General features: G+C 50.6%; 1 protein-coding gene across 3 annotated transcripts in view; it reads right to left on the bottom strand.

The window, feature by feature from the left end:
* The window catches only part of RCAN1 (regulator of calcineurin 1), a 523976-nt gene that overhangs the window by 2923 nt on the left and 500294 nt on the right, over nucleotides 1-20759 (bottom strand). For all 3 annotated transcript variants that reach the window (XM_069636147.1, XM_069636149.1, XM_069636150.1), the window contains exons 2-3: nucleotides 20168-20341; nucleotides 12239-12398 (exon numbers count right to left, since the gene is read on the bottom strand). In XM_069636147.1, coding sequence (XP_069492248.1) covers nucleotides 12239-12398; nucleotides 20168-20341 — 334 coding nt within the window. The remainder of the gene's footprint in view (nucleotides 1-12238; nucleotides 12399-20167; nucleotides 20342-20759) is intronic.

The following is a 20759-nucleotide window of genomic DNA, read 5'->3' as shown; positions in this document are numbered from 1 at the left end:
GACACAAGTGTGTGCAGCGGCCGATAGGCCCTTCCCTCTATGGCATGGAAGAGGGAAGTTGCAGGTGTCGAGAGCAGATAAGTGTGTATGTATCTATATGTATGCTGGGGGGAGGAGCAGGGGTGCAATGTTTGTGGCGGGGCAGGAGGGCAAAAAGGGAGCTTCGGAAGCAAACCCCCAGGATCAAGAGAATCCCATCAGCATGGGAGACGTGTGGGTGGGGGAGAGGGTCTTTGATGGAGTGATGAAATGGAGTTTCAGGGTAATAAAAAATAAAATAAAATCCCCACTGTAATAAGGCAGCCTTCAACGAGCGGGTTTTAAACATAGAACCAAACTTGCACTCCATAGAGTGAAGTTTTACCGGCAGGACACAGACCAGAAGATTTCAAAAGCAAAAGATCATGAGATTCCGATCCAGGACTATGGACAAGAAGATCATGACCAATGAAAGGCTGGGTGCGAGACTACCTGCTTTGACATATGAAGTACCAGGAATTCTGTAAAAACAAGAAGGAAAGTATAAAAAGAAAAGTCTTCTAACTTCAAGTCATCAAACTACGATTTTTCTGGGATGAATATGCGACAGAGGGCTGCTTTCGGTCCGCAGTCCTTCCTTCCTTGGCAGCTGTCCCATAGACTGCGGTCCGCCACATCACAGGGCCGGAGAAATTAGACCACAACCTGACCATCCTCAAAGAGCTCTACCGGTGTCCCCTTGAAGCCTGAATCACCTTGGAGAAAGCCTGCCTCACTCATTCTTCATTGTGTGGAAGCATGAACATTCTTTTGTTGTAATCCGGCAAATGTGCTGGTCGTGGTGGGATGTCCTGGAAGGAGCGGCTCACTGCTAGAGTTAACGTGCCCAAGCAAATGGAGGGTCTTTTATGAGGTTGGCATAGAAGCAGACAAAAGGTGCCCAACAGTGGCAACATTGGGGGATGCTATAATGCCGTTGACCTTCGCCTTGAGCCAGCTCGGAACATGGATTTACACTAATGGATTGGCCAGACGTTCCAATCCTGGCGCAATGCTGCATGGCTGTTACATCATAAAGTTGCACACAATCTGGCAGCACAGAAGTGATGCTTCTATGAGATTAACTGGATATTCAAATGCCAACCACAAGAAGCTCATTCTGTTTTAAACTTTTACCTGTGTTAATGTCCTGTTACTTTATCACTTGGTCCCTGTGCAGGTTCCCAAGCCTACCCCGACGTACCCTTCCACCCTACTTTTATTTTTAATTCGCCCCTCCCACACCAGTACTGTTCTTTTCATTGTTAGTATTTTGTCTGTATGACTATTCAATTGCCTCTCTTTTTCTTTGTGGTAAAATGACACTCAAGAGGAGCCTGCAAAATAGCGAAGCACTAGTTGGGCAACTTGAAATCAGCCAATGCTCACCCATAGCTCTCAACCATTTGTGTCGCAAAGGTGGGTGAAATCACCCGATTTTGTTTTTGGCGGGTGAGACGCCCATTGGAATGAATGGGCGTCCATGAGGCTTGGCGGGTGAGTCAGCCCTTTACAAGGCGGGTGACACCCGCCAAAAGCGTGTGAGTTGAGAGCTATGGCTCACCCAGCCCTTCAGCCTTTCAAACTTCATGAACTGAGTATAGTTGAATTGGATAATACAACGGATGACTTGAAAGACATTGAAATAAACAGCATGAAATGCTATATAAGAAGGTACATGATTTTTGGGGGCTTAGTTCAATACTAAAAGAAAATGTTTGTGCTGAGCTGTGCCAGTTTGTGCGCTTTTTTTTGTACTGTCGTGGGAATGTCGACTTGGGCGTCATTTTGTAAAGAGTGTTCATTGAGTGAGGGGGACTGTCAATGTTAGCACTTCCTTACTTTTGTGCTCCCTCTATGCAGTTTTCAACATTTACAAAACGGAGTGCCAAAATGTAAACGTTGCCTGCAAATTGTGATTGGCTGACGTCATTTACAAAGGATTCCTGTGTAAACCACCTGCTTTGACCAGGTCCTCAAAGCAGGTAGATTCCCTGGGAATCCATTCCGTTTTAACCTGAGTGAAAAATCAAGTGTAAAATCAAGTGGCTCTTGAAGTCGGAGGAGGACTCTGTTGTAAAGTGTCTTTTGCTCTTGAGTGGAATTCTACCTCGCGTGCCTGTTGTACGCAAAGTCAGAAGGATTCTGATCATGGCTTGTGATGCTTTAAAGGAAGAGTCGCACAAACTCAAGGAGTCTGGGGTCATAGAGGAAGTAGAGTGTTCAGAATGATTGGCCCCAGTAGTATTGGCACGCAAGGGCGATGGAGGAATGAGGATGTGCGTAGATTTCAGAGATCTAAACTCAAGTATTTGGGTTGACAGACACCCCCTGCCCAACATCAATGAGATGCTTTCCCGGGCGTCGGGGGCTTCCTGTTTTTCTACTTTTGATCTTTCCTCTGCATATCATCAGGTAGATCTGCATGTGGAATCTCGCCCACTTACATCCTTTGTCACCCCTTTTGGCGCCTTCCGTTTTTGTAGGATGCCCTTCGGCTTGGCCTCCGCAGCTGCGGTGTTCCAGAGGACAATGCAGAAACTTTTTGGGGGCATTCGGGGTGTAGAATGTTTCCAGGATGACATTTTAGTATGGGGTAAGTCACGAGCTGAACATGATGTTAGGGTTCTTGAGGTGATGTGTGTCTTGAGGGATTGTGGTCTCACCCTCAAACTTAGCAAGTGCAAGGTGGGCGTTCCCAGTGTGACATATTTGGGATTTTCGTTAGATGCCCAAGGTATTCATCCCAGGGCAGAGTTGGTAAAAGCGTTGAAGGATGCACTGGCCCCAGTAAACAAAGATCAGTTGAAATCCTTCATGGGTCTTGCAGAGTACTACAGCAGATTTGTCCCGTTGTATGCCGACAAGACTGTTGGTATGAGGTCCTTGCTGAAGAAGGGTGTGCATTTTGCATGGTCAGACCAGTGCCAAACGGAATTTCTCAGGTTGAAGGAGGAGACTGTGCAAGCCCCGTCCTTGGGTTCCTTTTTACCAGCCAGGAAAACATATCTCACTGTGGATGCGAGTGAGTATGGCATAGGTGCTGTCTTGGAGCAGAGGGTGGAGGGCGAGCTTCAGCCCATCGCCTTTGCATCCAGAGTGCTCAGAGAGGCTGTATGCAGGTACGCTGTCATAGAGAGAGAGGCACTGGCTGCTGTGGGGGCCTCTAAATATTTTAGGACCTTCCTGTGGGGAATTGAATACACCTAGCGCACTGACCACAAACCTTTGGTGCATGTTTTGATGACCAAGGGCTTGTCCCATGCATCTTCAAGGATTATGAGGTGGATGGCTGATATGGCGGAGATCAATTTCAAGGTTGAATATGTCCCGGGAGCGAGGAACGCGGTAGCAGATTGCCTGTCGCGGTTTCCGAGGTCTGATTATGTTGATGTAGTCCAGGATGTAGTGGGGGATGATTGCACCTTGGTTGCGAGTGCGGTGCCGGCTTTGTCGGAGTTGGAATGGAGTGCAGAATGTTCTGCTGATCCTGAATTGATGGAAATAAAGACTGTGCTCAGCAGTGGGGTTGTTGGTACTGCGTTGTCCAAAATGTATGGTCACGTATGGGAGGAATGGTCTGTAGGTCCATGGGGTGTGGCCAGGGGCCTGAGGTTAGTTCCTCCTTGTTCCCTTAGGGGGAAGCTCATTGATTTGGCCCACGAGGGACATGTAGGAAGGTCCATGACCAAGAGGAGGCTCAGAGAAGAATATTGGTGGCCCCGAATGGACGCTGATGTGGAGGATGTAGTGAAGGATTGTGCGGCCTGCTCCATTAGTGACAAGAGCAAAGTTCCAACTCCCCAACCCATTTATCCTGTGGAAGTGCCCCGTGAAGTGTGGTCCAAGGTGGCGCTTGACATAATGGGCCCCATAGACTCATTGGGGGGGGGGGTCTAAGATTTATTGTGGTCTTGGTGGATTACACGTCCCGATGGGTTGAAGCCACAGCTTTGGCTACTGTTACTGCCCAGAAAGTTCCTCTCTACGGTGTTCGACAGGGAAGGCGTGCCTGCGGGGCTGGTGACCGATAATGGCGCCCAGTTTGTGTCGGAGTACATGCAAAAGTTTTTGCATGATCTTGACGTCATCATAGGGTTGCATTGTATAACCCACAGGCTAATGGTCTGGTAGAACGCATGAATCGTTTTGTCAAGGGTGCGGTTCAGTTGGCCCTTGCCAATGGTCTTCCCTGGGGGAGAGTGGTATCAGAGTCGCTGAAAGCATACAGGCTTACTCTTTCCGTTTACACTGGTCATTCTCCCTTTGAGTTGATGCGAGGGAGGAAACCTGGCTCCAAATTGAGAGTTCCTGCCCTGGGTGGTGGGGTTCAATCACAAGTGGATATGCAAGAAGTCTTAGATCGAGTACGTTGCAGGCAGCAGCGGTTTCTGCAGGAACAACTGGCCCGCAGGAAGCCCTTGCCGGTCAAGGTGGGTGATTGGGTCCACATTAAGAATCCCAGATTTGCAGCGAAGGGACTTAGCAAGTACATGCAACCATGTTTAGTTGTCACGTGTGGTCGTGGTTACGTCAAGCTTGAAGATGGCTCCAGATGGAGTGTCAGGCGTGTGGTTGTGGTGGACAAGGTCAAAATGGATTCTGCTGGTGGTGCGTGGGGGAGCCTGATTGCGCTGCAGGCGATGCTGGGGCGATGGTTGAGTGTCCCTTGCCATGCCCTTCTACATATGGAGAGGCTGCTGATAAGGTGCCTCCTATGCTGGCCCCTTCTCACAATTGTGAGAATGCTCCTGTTCCGGTGTGTGAACATGATGAGGAGGCGTCCTCCCTTACTGGGCCATCTGTCTCTGTTCAGGGTCATTCTCATCCTGTCAGGGTGAGGAAGGTTCCTTCTAAGTACAATGATTATGTTTTGGGTGCTAAAGTTCGTTAGCACTTTTCTAGTTCATAGGTTTTCCCTCCTTTGAGCTACATCAAGGTCCTTGTTTTGGTCCTTATCTTTCTTTCCCTCCTCTAGCTGCATTCTGGCTCTCATTATGTGTTGTGTTAAATGTGTGTGTTGGCTGTTGTGTGTGTTGCGGTAGCGTATTTAGCTGTGTGTGTAGTTGTTTTGCCGTCAGTTGTGGGTAAAGGGGGGAGAAGTGTTGTAAAGTGTCTTTTGCTCTTGAGTGGAATTCTACCTGGTAGAATTCCACTCTTTCTCTGATGTCATGTTTACATCTGTTCAGAAGGGAGATTCCCTGAAGAGTTGTTAGAAGCTGTAGTGAAGGTGCGCTGTGTAGGCTGAGTACTGCAGGCTCTGGCGGGCGAACGCGCCAGCGAAGGTGGCATGGCGGGCGCCGCCCCTTAGTGGGGGTTGCCCAGCCGACCTCCTCCCCCCACTCCTCATATGGGTCAAGGGGGGGGGGGGATGGGGAGGGGGGAGCAAGAGAACCCGCCCCCGGAAGCGGACAAGAGCCCGCTAAATGTGGGGGGCGGGGCAGGAAGCCGAGGGAGGGACCGCCCCCATAAAGGGACAGGTTACAAGCACCGGCACATTCTCCCTCGGTCTCCTGCCTCGCCTGTTCGTGGATTTCGTTCCTGGGTCTTGTTAGCTGGAGGGAGAGCGTGGTTGCTGGCATTCCGGCGTGGAGGTTCCAGGGCTCATGGTGGACGAATGACAGTGTTCCAGGACGGAGGTTGCGGTTCCTGTCGGGTAAGGGGTGTCGGCTCGCGGTACTGTGGGGGGGCAAGAAGGCGACGGTGCGGTAGAGGGCCGTCCAGATAGCACAGCGAGGAGGTGCTGGAAACCAAAGGTTTCCGGTTTGAGTGCAGGATATTGCTGTGTTAACAGCCGTCGCAATGGGGAAACACAAGTTGTTGTGAAGCAAGCAACTGGAAAGTGCGGTCGTGTCTCCGTTTTCCCTGGGTGGTTCACACGCTGCGGGTGTGTGGTTTGGCAGGCGGAAGGTAGGGACGTAGTTTGTCATTTTGACCACGTTGTTGGCGTGGATGTCCATTGATGGACAAGTTCGAAGTTGTCGGATGGCCGACTGGGGCACCGTGTGTGCGTTTTGCAGTTTAAAACAGGCGAATTTTATTAAAAGATTAATGCGGGCACGGTGCCGCGCAAGAAATGTACATGAAGTAGGTTGTCTGCGTCTTCCACGCTTTTGGTCCGCCGGGCGCAGACCCAGGAAGTGTAATACGAGGGTTTTGGGGTCGCATCCAAGCTTGGTGCAGCAATTATGAAAATATATTGGCGCCGTAATTGCTTAATGTTCCTAGGAGTATGGGTTTAGGGAAGTCTTTTGCCGTGTATATGTGAGAAAGGGGCAGGGGGCATGAACGTGGACCTGCGCCACACATGAGGTGTTTCAAAGTCGGCAGGCGACGATGGAGGGAACATGCATCTTGGGAGATTATGTGAAGGAGAACCAGGAGGCCGGTCCACGTGGGGCCAGGCAGTTTCAGAAGTCGGTTAGGAGGAAACACGGATGGGGATGATTGTGTGGATTTGAAGCAAAAAATGTCAGTGACTTCAAGTGGTGATTTTAATAGAACGTACGGCTCGGGTCATGAGAGAAAACGTGTTGCGCTCATTTGGTGCATTTATAATGCGGGTTGGTACAATTATGAAATTATTTCTATAAATTCATCTTGGGGTAGCGGACGGTTGTGGTGGTGTTGTGAAAGGAGGTCGCTATGATGTACACACCATGTTACCTTTGTGCTTAGGGCACTTTACTATTTCATTCCCAGTGCAGTTGTGGGGTTAAATTGTCGGTTATATGGCGCTAGGCTGTGCTTTAGGTATGCAGGGGAAAAGAAGTTCCTCGAGGTTGCGCACAGCGGGGTGGATGGCCTTTGTTTTTGTTTAACTAACACACGGTATCTAGGGCACTGATGTGCTTAATAAATGTCGTAGGGATAAGGGAAGTGTGCACGCTAAAAGCGATTATTATGGCTGATGCCGTTTTGAGATAAAAACAGACGGGTGGATTAGCACTCCCGGATAGGAAGGTCAAAATACATGTCACCATTCAGCAACTCCGAGTTTGATAGAGGAACAGTCTTACTGCACAGTAGCGCGTAGAGTTATGTGCAAACGTAGGGGGGAAAGGGTAACCAAAGTGCTCCGGGCGGTTACACTTAAATAGGGACACAGGTGTGTTAAATCCAGCTTGGGGAAGCGGACGGTTGTCGGGATGCCACGTTTATTCAAAATGTCAGGCTTCACCTGGCGGGGCAGTTATGGTGCTGTAAACTGCGTGGTGGGCCTGGCAATGTCTTTCGCCACGTTTGGGGTGGATGCGCATAGCAGTTTCCCTACGAGGGGGCTAGTGTGGCCATGGGGGAGTTATGACCGTAAAAACCGAGGGTTCAGTATGCTGCACGTGGCGGTTAAGGGTTCTTGCGATGGGGTTAATCATGGCCGTTTCAAGGGAGTCCCGCTTGAGCAGGGCGGTTGCGCAGTAATATGGGGGGAAATAGGGGACCCTGCAATCAGTAATTAAGGGTAAAGTTGCTTGGGATTGGCTGATGAATGATGGCTGGGCTGGCGAGGCTCGGGGTATAAGCTGGCTGCATTACAAATGCGATACGGGGTCACGTTCTTTCGCAGGAGGCCAGCACCTAAGTAGAGCTGCATGACAGGAGCGAGCACTCACTTTGCATCTGGGCAGAACCTGGGCACACAGGTTCGAATCCCGGCAGGGCCAGACCCAACGTTTCAATAATAATAAGCAGCGCACAGATACCGGAGGGTTCATAACGCTATATAAAGGCAGAATTAGTGTCATCTCGTTTGGAGAGCAGGACGACTCGAAGCAGATCAGGTTCGAGCACTGGGTCCGCCCGGAGAAACTTCTGGCCATTAAGCATGTTATATAATATTTAATAGACAGGCGGGTCCACGCCAGGGACTTCATGTGGGCTCCAGGGTCGCTATTTTAATGTGTTCACAATGGTTTTGTACTTAAGATGTAGAAGCGCGTCGATTAACAGAACCCGATCGGGTATGGCTTGGGCAGCCTTTACAACGGATTAGGGGACACGTGCTACAGTTATTAGGAAGGTACCAGGTGTGCTTAATTGTCTTAGGTCTGAGCCAGAAATTTCAAAGGAGGGCCCATTGGCAAGGTGCAAGCACGGACAGCCTTGCGTGTGTGATCTTAGCAGATTTATGTGGGGTATGGGTCGGGGGTCACTCCTTCGTGGTCAGGGCAGCTGCCAGAGCACGGACGGCGTTTTGGTACGGTAACTTGGGCCCCCAGGATTACACGATCAGTTGGAGCACCAAGGGAGGTTTTGGCATGCTAGAGCAAAACGAAAACTAAGAGTGGAGTGCCCTGGGCAGGCTGGGGGGAACTCTCTGCCGCCGGCAGCCAGCAGAGAGTCTTGGAGGTGTCACAGGTCAATCCCTTTAGCGAAGCACTGGCAGACCCATAGGGGAATGATCAGCCAACAAGATTAGATTTACGGCGCCCCAGGAGTACTAGGCTCGGGGGAGGCCCTGGGAAAAAGGGGAGGGATGCAGGGGACTTGGGAGCCAATTCCAAGCCCAAAATTGCGGGGGGGCGGGGTGGGTAAACGAATAACAAACTCACAAACAAAACCATCAAGGGAAGTCGGTCGGGGGGGGAGCAAGAGGAGAATACGGGGGGCTCAGGTAACAGTGACAAAATAACAGCAAGGGGAAGTCTTCACGGAAGGAGGGGGCATGAGGGGAGGGAGGTGGGGGATCCAAGATGGGGCGGCAAGGGAATAGAGGGAACAGGGGGGAGGAAGCCAGCCCCAAGGAATAAGGGGGGGGCAAGGACCAAAAGCTGGGGGACAGGAGACGGGGTATGGAAGAATAGGGCTGGGAAGTCTGCCCCTGGGGGGAAATGGAGCTAGGATAGGGAGGGGCAGAAACGGCAGGGAGGGGAGGTCTGGCGGGACCCGGAAAACGGGGTACCTGGTGAGGGGAGGAGCAAGCGAGGGAAGGAAGGAAGGAGAAGGGAGAGGGTACACGCTGGCAGGGGGGGCACCAGGCCAGACTCCAGGGAGGCCTGGGGGGAGAGGGAACTGGGAGGATCTAGGGGCTCAGCAAGACGGAAGGGAGACCTGGGGGGTGGCATAGATAGGATAGGGCTTCCGGTACAAGCGGCACTTGGGGGACGGAGGGGGGGACAGAATAGAGTAGAAAGGACTCAAACTAGACGGGCATCGCAAAGCGATGACCATATAGGCAGGCAGAAAGTTGTGGGCCAGCACCGAAGGGCGGTGTCGGCCTTAAATGCACGGATATGGGATGTGTAACGTTGGGGCACTTGTGGTGGTGCCGGTATAGGAACCTGAACACTAGCGAGGCACCGCGTGGCTGCCGGTTTTTACCTAGACCCAAAACCAGGACACGGTGCAAGTGTCAGGGGAGGGGAGGGCAGGGGATTCCCAACAAAGACCTAGAGAAAAAGGGGGGGGGGCCTGGGGCAAAAAATGTCGGTCATGGGAAATCTACAAACGGCCAGGGGTAGAGAGGGGTGACTAGCAAGGGCCGGGCTCAACCTGAGGCGTCCACCGGACGAGGACGGTAAGGGAGGGGGGGGGCAAGGGATACCTAGGTAGCCGCACACAGAGTAGAATACCTGTGGTGGTGAATTACGGATCGTCTGTAAGATAACTCCAAGACTTTATGCAAAATAAAGCTGCTGGGGCATTTCACTCTTCCAACTTTACAAGGTGTCTGTGTTGTTTCTTTTCAACATGTAATGTATGACATATGCCGGTTTGCGTGGGGGTGGGGGGGGGAGAGGGGCCATGGGCCCAGGTCATGGAGGAGGGGGGGGGACGAGGCACTGGGGTGCCCACGCTATGGCGGGCGAACGCGCCAGCGAAGGTGGCATGGCGGGCGCCGCCCCTTAGTGGGGGTTGCCCAGCCGACCTCCTCCCCCCACTCCTCATACGGGTCAAGGGGGGCAGGGATGGGGGGGGAGCACGAGAACCCGCCCCCGGAAGCGGACAAGAGCCCGCGAAACATGGGGGGCGGGGCAGGAAGCCGAGGGAGGGACCGCCCCCATAAAGGGACAGGTTACAAGCACCGGCACATTCTCCCTCGGTCTCCTGCCTCGCCTGTTCGTGGATTTCGTTTCCCACCCACCCTCCCAAAAAACGAAATGTTTGTAATAATTTGTCTTTTGTTTTCCAGGTCGCCTTAGTGGGGGTTGCCCAGCCGACCTCCTCCCCCCACTCCTCATACGGGTCAAGGGGGGCATGGATGGGGGGGGGGAGCACGAGAACCCACCCTCGGAAGCGGACAAGAGCCCGCGAAACATGGGGGGCGGGGCAGGAAGCCGAGGGAGGGACCGCCCCCATAAAGGGACAGGTTACAAGCACCGGCACATTCTCCCTCGGTCTCCTACCTCGCCTGTTCGTGGATTTCGTTTCCCACCCACCCTCCCAAAAAACGAAATGTTTGTAATAATTTGTCTTTTTTTTTCCAGGTCGCCCAGCGGAGTTACATGGCGATCCCTTTAACGAAGCACTGGCAGACCCATAGGGGAATGATCAGCCAACAAGATTAGATTTACGGCGCCCCAGGAGTACTAGGCTCGGGGGAGGCCCTGGGAAAAAGGAGAGGGATGCAGGGGACTTGGGAGCCAATTCCAAGCCCAAAATTGCGGGGGGGGTGGGGGGTTAAACGAATAAACTCACAAACAAAACCATCAAGGGAAGTCGGTCGGGGGGGGGGCAAGAGGAGAATACGGGGGGCTCAGGTAACAGTGACAAAATAACAGCAAGGGGAAGTCTTCACGGAAGGAGGGGGCATGAGGGGAGGGAGGTGGGGGATCCAAGATGGGGCGGCAAGGGAATAGAGGGAACAGGGGGGAGGAAGCCAGCCCCAAGGAATAAGGGGGGGGGCAAGGACCAAAAGCTGGGGGACAGGAGACGGGGTATGGAAGAATAGGGCTGGGAAGTCTGCCCCTGGGGGGAAATGGAGCTAGGATAGGGAGGGGCAGAAACGGCAGGGAGGGGAGGTCTGGCGGGACCCGGAAAACGGGGTACCTGGTGAGGGAAGGAGCAAGCGAGGGAAGGAAGGAAGGAGAAGGGAGAGGGTACACGCTGGCAGGGGGGGCACCAGGCCAGACTCCAGGGAGGCCTGGGGAGGAGAGGGAACTGGGAGGATCTAGGGGCTCGGCAAGACGGAAGGGAGACCTGGGGGGTGGCATAGATAGGATAGGGCTTCCGGTACAAGCGGCACTTGGGGGACGGAGGGGGGGACAGAATAGAGTAGAAAGGACTCAAACTAGACGGGCATCGCAAAGCGATGACCAGGCAGGCAGAAAGTTGTGGGCCGGCACCGGAGGGCGGTGTCGGCCTTAAATGTACGGATATGGGATGTGTAACGTTGGGGCACTTGTGGTGGTGCCGGTATAGGAACCTGAACACTAGCGAGGCACCGCGTGGCTGCCGGTTTTTACCTAGACCCAAAACCAGGACACAGTGCAAGTGTCAGGGGAGGGGGGGGCAGGGGATTCCCAACAAAGACCTAGAGAAAAAGGGGCGGGGCCTGGGGCAAAAAATGTCGGTCATGGGAAATCTACAAACGGCCAGGGGTAGAGAGGGGTGAATAGCATGGGCCGGGCTCAACCTGAGGCGTCCACCGGACGAGGACGGTAAGGGAGGGGGGGAGGGGCAAGGGATACCTAGGTAGCCGCACACAGAGTAGAATACCTGTGGTGGTGAATTACGGATCGTCTGTAAGATAACTCCAAGACTTTATGCAAAATAAAGCTGCTGAGGCATTTCACTCTTCCAACTTTACAAGGTGTCTGTGTTGTTTCTTTTCAACATGTAATGTATGACATATGCCGGTTTGCGTGGAGGTGGGGGGGGAGGGGCCATGGGCCCAGGTCATGGAGGAGGGGGGAGGACGAGGCACTGGGGTGCCCACGCTAAGGCTGGTTACCAATAAAGGATCTTCACTCACCTGCAGTGTATGCCTCCTTATTACAGACTCCACGTCGAAAATGTTAATTACGTGTTGTGTTCCTTCTCCACCACCAAATATCTGTAAAATGCCTTAGGTGTGAAAGAAGGTGTACATGGCTGTTCTCTCGCTTTTATGCCTTAATGTTGGTCTCTCAGTGTTTCCACCTCAACATTTTGGCTAGTGCATTTAAATGGTCATTAATAATGACTCATTATTAGAGAACAGTGTTATTGGGAAGCGGGAACATCACTTCTTTTGCCCGAGAGAAGCAGGAAGTTGCAGAGGCCGGGCGGAAGTGTGGCTTACCTGGCCCCATCTTGGATATGGCGTACAGCAGGTCATAGTTCACTACTGGCGTGGCGTCTTCCGCTTGCTTCCAGCCCACGGGCGGCGACGCGGGAGGGGAGATCAGAAACTGCTTCTCCGGGTTCGGTGGAGCCAGTCGCGAGCTTCCTATATGCAAAGTCTGGTGGGGGAAAAATGTAGAATTTTAGGCATCAATACAAATTCCGAGGCTTCTTTATGTCAGGTCACCATGTCATTCTGCGAAACGGACACCAGGTGGCAGCCTCTCACATGAGCACAATCACAAGCGGGTTGGTCTTTTAGGCTAAACGCATTTCTGTAGCTTAGGCATTACCACAGTGTGACCTCGGGCACACGCACACAGGCAGTGTTGCATGGCGACCCCAGCACTTAAAGTGCAGGGAGGTGGGTGGCGGCGTGCGCCACTGCCTCGCTTGACTGCACTAAAATGATTAACAAAGCGGCTGCGAGCAGCTCGAACGTGGCTGAACGATTGACTTTGCCAAAAATGAAGCACTTCTATCCGAAACTATCGCCCACTCAACAACCCCAGTAACTGACATGCAGGCTTCGGCTGGCATATTGACACCAAAAACATCCTTCCGACCACAAATCAGACACATATCAACACACAGCCAGGCAGTGTTAAAACCTGGCATTCAGAATGCCGAGACACAAGCGATCCTGGTTTGCAACATGATTTCCGTGCAAGGACACAAATACGATTTATACATTAAGTGGCTGTAGTTTAGGATATTTGTATCACACCTGTAGAGCATTTGCATCGGCAAAAAGTCCATTAACGTTCAGAAACTGTCAAGTAATAACACTGGCAGGGCGTATACAGCATAAAGAGTCGTATCACAGCTTGACGTGGCCAGCTCAAAGAGATCCTACAAGAATGCGCAGGCAAAGGGTGGGACCGTACTGGTCCTAGGCAGTCAGTAGGTGGGTAAAAAGGCGTGCCCCTCCTTCCATGCCACCTCCCCCATGGCTGTACTGGAAGGCAATCGTTTTGGTTTTAGGTGGTGCTTATATGGGCCACATACCAGCGAAAACTGAAAACAAGAAGCTGGAGCAGGGGTTCCGCAAACTTTGGCTGTGCAGATGTTTTGAACTGCAACTCCCATGGACCCTAGCCAGCATAGCCATTTCAAAGGTGTCATGGGAGCTGTAGTCCAAAACATACAGAGTGTCACAGGTTGCAGGCCCCTGGCCTAGAGAAACAGATTTTTATTTTTATAAAACAGTGACCACCAAATAATAAAAACAGTAAGAATTAAGCACTGTGCACTTGCTAATTTGGACTAGGCAACAAACAACAAGTTTTCTGCTATTAAATGCGACACAAAAATGACAGGAATGACACAAAAAAGTACTAATTATTGCATTTCAGCGGTCATGCCATGCTCTCCCTGTTTGCATTCAGTCGGAAAGGGGGGTGGGGCTGTGGTGAGCATATGATAACCAGAGCACGCGCTCGTCTGTTGCATATTCTGGGTTCAGAGGGCACTGCCTGGACTTGCTTTCAATGAGCAAAGCACAACTGGGGTTGTGCAAGTTTAATAGCTACGTGCAACTGCTTCAATTATAATCTAATTGCCTCCAAATGACAGCTGTGCGCCGCAATGTTTCCCTTTCTCCACAACGACATTTTGCGGCACGAGCGCCATTGCCCTGGAATGTCTGGCCTTTTTGCCACAAAATGGAAGACCACGTGCCCTTACACCAGTGCAAAGGGGTCGGGGTGTCGGAATCAGCAAAGATGGAATGTTTTGAAAGTGATTTTTTTGCAAAAACAAATTCAAAGGAGGAATAAACACACAAAGAAAAAAGAGAAAGGTAAAAGGGTTTTTTCCTAGAAAAGCAACAAAAAGGCACTTCAAAAATTGCGCTTTTTTGCCAATAACAGGACCGCTTTCACAGCCCAAACAATAATGTTTATATAAGAGGACACATTTTCCTTGGCAGTTGGGGAAAAGAGAGTCTTCAACCGTTAGATTTACATACATATAAACAAATGAATCCCCTGTACCGCCCATTGTTAGAGGATACGTAACACACGTATTTGAGTGATACTAAAGCATTGACCATGAAAAAGACTTGATTGATCCCCAACACCTGCCTTTAAATTCACGCTACACTATACTCCTGGGCCTCCGAACTTCAAGCCATCACACAGCCATGCCTCCACTAATTCCACTACTTCCTAACAAGGCGATGTACACCGCCAGGACTGGGAAACTGCTCGTTTCCACACGGTGTCCTGCCTCTCGAATGATCAGCTTTCCGTTTCTTGCACCGCCTACCACCACCCAAGCATCCCTGCTTCTACAACCCTTCGTATCATCCTTGTAGCTTGGATCTGTGCGTCCCTTTCCTGTATCTCGCTACCCCTCACTTTTGCACTTTTTCCATTCTTACTCCGTAGACTACTGTCTGGTTGTCCCACTCGGGGGCACGATACAGCAATTTCTCAGAGAAGGTACAGGCGACATAAGATCACTACAGTGGTGACTGGCACAGCATTATAACATAACACTGGGGTCTGCAACGTTTGGCTCTCCAGATGTTTTGTACTACAATACCCATTTTCTTCCTGCAGAAACTCAATGACTCCAGAGCTCTGGTCCTCTCTAGCCTGGACTACCGCAACAGCCTCCTCCTCGATCTGCTTAACTCCTCCCTTCGCCCCCTTCAACTAATCCAGAATTGGACTGCAAGACTTATCCATGTCCTCAAGCTCAGGGACCGCATCTCTCCAGCAATAAAATATCTCCACTGTCTTCCAGTGGCTGCTAGAAACAAGTTCAAGACCTTCTGCATCATCCGCAAGGCCTTCTGCGGCCTGGGATCCCGCTACATCCAACTCTCTCCCACTAAATACCTCCCTGCAAGAGCCCTTCGGTCTTCTAGCTACAACTCTGCAGATCAGACTTGCCAAGCAAAGAGTGGGGGTAGATAACTTTCCTCCGCAGGTGACTTCCCTGCCCCTCAGACTTGATCTGTATCTCCTTAAGTTCTGGAAGCTTCTCAAGACCCTCATTTTCCTCTTTCTCCTTCCATCTCCCCCTTCCCTGATAAAATCCCTCTCTGCCGCATTGATTGGCTGCCTGGTTCCTTCTGATTCATACAGGGACCAGGACCTCCTCGACCCAGTCTCCCCCAGCACTTTGGTCTTCCCCGACCCCCCCCCGCCCCTTACCTGCACTTGCTCTACCGGGCTCGATCCCCCTGCTCCCCTGGATTGAGCCCATCCAACCCCGTCGTCACACTTAGCATGTGGACCTTCATTCGCCTGCACTCTCTGCATACCCCCTGGCACTTTTGCACCTGGGCTCCCCTTAGCACACAGCTATCCCAGGGGCCATCCTCCCTCCCCCCCCCCCCCCCCAGCACTTGCATGCTCTCCACTCCTAACTGCACTTCCTTCCCTCCTTAGCATTAGCGCATCCCGCTCTATCCAGCACTCCCCCCCACCTCCCTACCCCCCTGAACTTCCTTCTTGTTACTGCACTTGCACGATCCGAATGACACAAGACCTAGCAGGACCGTTTTTTTTCCTTCATCCCTGCCCCCTCCCCCCCACCCTCTTGTCTTGTCGTGCCTGGAAATACCTTTTTCTGTATAGGCGCATTATAAATACCCAATAAATAAATTAAATAAATTAGACATAGTCATCATAGGCAATTGGGAAGGATATGGGAGTTGTAGTCCAAAGTATCTGGAGAGGTGCAGGTTGCAGACTCCTGAATACCATAGCACTAATAATACTATAAGAGAAAAATGCAGAGGCTTCATGAAATTCCATTGGTGCACGAGGCTGGGAGATGGGCACAGTATCTGGGCCTGGTGGATGTGGTCAACCGTCGGGAGAAAGGCTGGAGTACCCTACAGCGGACCTCTTCCCCATAAGACGATATTTGGAGGCTGTTTTGATCATCTCAACCTGGGACACCAGAAGGATGTCAGCTTGAACCAACAACCAACAAGTAATCAGACCATATGGTCATTCGGGCGGTGACGGCAAAGTAGAACTTTGCCAGAGGCGGCATGATTCTTTGCACCAGTGATTGGCTAGTAATAATGTATAGCTGCATAGGCTCGTCTTAATAATGGTCTTAAAACCACCTTGAAACACATGTTCATTTTTGCATCAAGTCAGTTTTGGACGGGCCATGGGCTATGTCACCACACTGATGCGATTACCTTTACAGAAAATTCAAGGACCAAGCAGGCTTGGCTCACAAAGGTTGGTTGGGTTGGGAACGGATCATACGTTCGCAATTATGTTCTAGTTTCCTCCTCAACTTTATCACGATTTCTTCTGTCAACTTTCATTCGACATTGGAATGTGATCTGGTGCTTTTCTTTGGGGAAACCGAATGAGCACATCAAATTAGCAAGCACAATCTGTCTCGGTCTGCAGGTTGCCCAAATTCAAGGGTGGCTCGCCTGGAAATCATAAAAAATCTCCCTGGGGTCTCCTATGTAGCTAACACAACCTCAGAAACTATGCATCGCAACATGACCCGGAACCCTGCCAGGCACGGCGTCCTTTAACCTTGCGCCACTGACTCGCAGCCTGGCAGTGAAGACAGATTCTACCATGAAAGGTACATCATCTTCTCTCTTAGCAGGATATCCTGGAAGACGGGCAAGGCTAGTTCTTAGAGTCCAGAGAATATGCAGTCTGACCCTGGAAAGTCTATCAGGGTCGGTCTTGGTCCTCCCTCATGCCCCTCCTCTGGAGCATTCCTGTAAGTCTTCAGTAGGCCTCAAAATTGCTGCTTTGTGCTTGTGCAGAGAGGTTTTTCTATTTTTGTTTTACTTTAGGGAGAAGTTATGTTTTCCCTGTTGACAAAATCTAGTAGACTTGGCTTATCTTTCCGAGAAGGAAGCACTTTACAGGCAACTGACATCTGGGCTCCTATACATTTTTAAGTCTCTATATAAGGTCCAATCAGGGTTGTTCTACTCTTAAGAACTGAGAAAAGGGCAGAGGAGGAGGGGCGGGATTCTTGCATAAAAGGTTGAGATTGGTGGTCTGGGACCTATGTGTCCTTCTGGTTCCCGGCCCTCCGACCAATCGCCCTCATCCTCCCGCCCCATCCCAGCACTTGCCTTCGGGCACCCACTGGCTTCTCGCGGACCTGCACTTATTATTGGCAGGTATTCACTCTGTACCAAGCGATCTCTGCCAGGCACTTACTGTTGCACACAACTGACTCCTTGGCACTTCCCTCTGTGGAACTCTTAGCATTTACCGCTTCTCTGCCCCATCCCTCTCTCCCTGCACTTGCACGTTCCGAATGCTCACAAGGCCTAGTATGACCGCCCCTTTCCTGTTCATCGGTTTATTCTATTTGCCTTTGCTCCCATGTTCCCTCCCCTTTACCCTGTGGGCGCGTTGAGACACCATTTCTTGATGTACAAGCGCCTTAGAAATGCACAATAAATAAATAAAGGGTGCCTCCTAGACATTAGTTGGTACATCTGAGCCTGACCTGGCCTGAATAAATACCTCTGGAGAGAGAAGGTGAGATCGGTTACACTAACAAGCCAGAAGCCCAGCTACCCTCAAGTGCAACGGCACCAGCCCCGTCTCACTAACGAGCGGGGCCAAAAGGAGCAGACGCTGCAGGCGGGAAGCTAGCTTCACGTTTAACAAAATGTTATTGAAGAAATTGATAGCAATCAACACGACAACAGGAGCATATGTTACCCTGGGGAAAACATGATATGAGAAGTATTCTGTTTTCGCCAGTTTATGAAAGGTGGGAGGTTAGACGGGTAAAAACCTCATAAACAACCAAAAATCAGAAGTTAGTTATGCAGATGTACTTCTGAAAGCCTGCAAACATGCAGATCTCTAGCCTCAGAGTCCATCGCAACTTCCTTGCCTGAGGTCAGCTCTACGAAGCGTGGTCGTATCCACAAGCTGCAACAAAATGCGGCACCTTAGACGCATTCCTCTTCATGTCCACCAACTAGTCCACGGCATAATCTAGGGGAACTAATAGATGGCGGTCAAAAATACAGCCGAAACATTTTCAAATACCCAATGATAGGAGCATCACCCCATTATTTTGTGGCCTAAAATGCAGAATTTCGAAATGCGCATTTCAACGCGTTTACATGTGGCAGGGGTGTTAGGGTAATAAATATTGTACGGGGCATACGGGGTAGCCTGCAGGGTGGCTCCCACCGCATATAATGCGTGGGGGGAAAAATTATATTTTCGGCCGCGGGTATTTTTATCTTCGAAAAGAAAATCACATCGATCCATGATGGGAAATACCTTTGCATTGCTGCTCAATTCTTCTCTGTGTTCTTTCTTTGGTTCTCTCTCTTCAGCCAAAAGCCGCTGGTTGGTCTTCCTGGTTCTCATGCAGCATGGAACGCTCAGTCCTGACACCACCATTGGACGTGTGCATCTAGATAACGAACCTACTCCTGACAGGGGACTTCTGACACCACCATTGGACGCATGCATCTAGATAACAAACCTTCTCCTGACAGGGGGCTTCTGACACCACCATTGGATGCGTGCATCTAGATAACAAACCTACTCCTGACAGGGGACGTCTGCCAGCACCATTGGACGCGTGCATCTAGATAATGAACCTTCTCCTAACAGGGGGCTTCTGACACCACCATTGGACGCGTGCATCTAGATAACGAACCTACTCCTGACAGGGGGCTTCTAACACACAGCATTCCCGCATGGAATCTTTTCTGGTAGTGAATGATTTGGAAATGGTCTCTTAACGACTCTTGGAACCCTTCATTCTGAAATATCCAGTCATGTCTCAGACAAGCCTGACTTTCTCTGAATCTCTGTTACCTCACAAACCATGATGTTCTATAACGCAGAATGGTGAGGCTTGATATTTACTCGGTTTACATTGTGACCAAAAGTCACACCGCCCTTTCCAATATTACGCATCCTATTGTGAAAGGTGTGGCTTGTTCGTTGGAACAGTCAAAGTGCTCTCACTAAGGATAGGAAATGTTCTTCTAGACTACTGCATAATGCGGCAATATCATCCAGAAGTGCTACACCGATGACACTTGTGGTACACAACGTGTTTGCTGCATTCATTCATTGAAAGCATCCATATGGCCTGGAGAATGCAGAATGCAGTCATCGTCTGTTGTGTGTGCCACAGTCTTCTGATACACACTGGTGAGTGTCCATCTGGTTTGGACGATGTTATGTTAGTCTTTGATGTATCTGTCATTGCAGTCTGCCGATACCCACTGGTGAGTGACAATTTAGTATGATGGATGCTGTCCTCGTCTTTGATGTATCTGCCATTGCAGCCTGCTGATACACACTGGTGAGTGAGTGTCCATCTGGTGTGGAGGATGTTATTCTAGTCTTTGATGTATCCGTCACTGCAGTCTGCTGCTAAACACTGGTGAGTGCCTATATGGTTTGGAGGAGGTTTTTCTAGTCTCTGATGTATCTGGCATTGCAGTCTGCTGATACCCACTGGTGAGTAGCAATCTGGTATGGTGGATGCTGTCCTTGTCTTTGATGTATCTTGCATTGTAGCCTTCTGTTAGACACTGCTGAGTGCCCATCTAGTGTGGAGGAGGTTTTTCTAGTATTCGTTTTTTCTGTCATTGCAGTCTGCTGATACACACTGGTGAGTCCCCGTCTGGTATTGAGGATGCTATTCTAATCTTAGTAGCTCTACCAGCCATTGACGCCTGCTGGTACAAACTGGTAAGTGTGCATCCCGGCATGGCGGATGCGATTCTAATCTTTAATGTATCGGCCATTATGAGAGCTGATACACACTGGCGAGTGCCCATTTGGTATGGGCGATGCTGTCCCACCACAAACAACTGTGAAAGAGTACTAGAAAAGCCACAATACCCAACACATGGAAAAGGGGAGCAACACTCTGTAAAACCTACCTGCGCGAAATACAGCTTGATTTCCTTGCCCAGGAATTCCGTCTTGTGCAGCTGGATCCGGGCCTCCGCAGCCGACAGCGGATTGCTGAAATTGATACGGACTCGCTTGAAGCTCTTAAAATACTGGAAGGTGGCGTCGTCATCAAACATTCGAAACAAAGACTCAAATTTAGCCTAAAAGAGAGAGAAGAAAGATTTAGGAAGCAACTCTATATTTTCATGATCAAACAGGCACAACAGTGCAAAATTCCCATAGGAACGTCTATGTTTACTCACTGCACAGCTGCCCCCGTGTTAATCAGCAAATGTAAAAGAATGCCTTAACCCCTTAACTGCCAGTCTATTATGCAAGTCTATGCAAAAAGGACGAGCATACTTAATTGGCATTTTATTGATTTTCTATTTGAATATTGGCGGTGAAGCTTCAAACTGTGGTCACCTCTCTGTATTGTCTTCTAAAACAGAGGCATATAGTGGCCAGGGAGTGTAATGAGCCAGAGCAGTGAAGCTGTTTGCAGCATGGGTCCTATCTAGTCCGGGACCCACCAATGGGACAGCAGGAGCAGCACGCCCTGATGATATTGCAACAGCT

Source organism: Ambystoma mexicanum, chromosome 7p, assembly GCF_040938575.1.
Source record: "Ambystoma mexicanum isolate Mex_15411 chromosome 7p, UKY_AmexF1_1, whole genome shotgun sequence".
Lineage (NCBI taxonomy): Eukaryota > Metazoa > Chordata > Amphibia > Caudata > Ambystomatidae > Ambystoma > Ambystoma mexicanum.
Note: the sequence above shows the minus strand (reverse complement) of the source record. Positions and strands in the feature narration are given on the sequence as shown.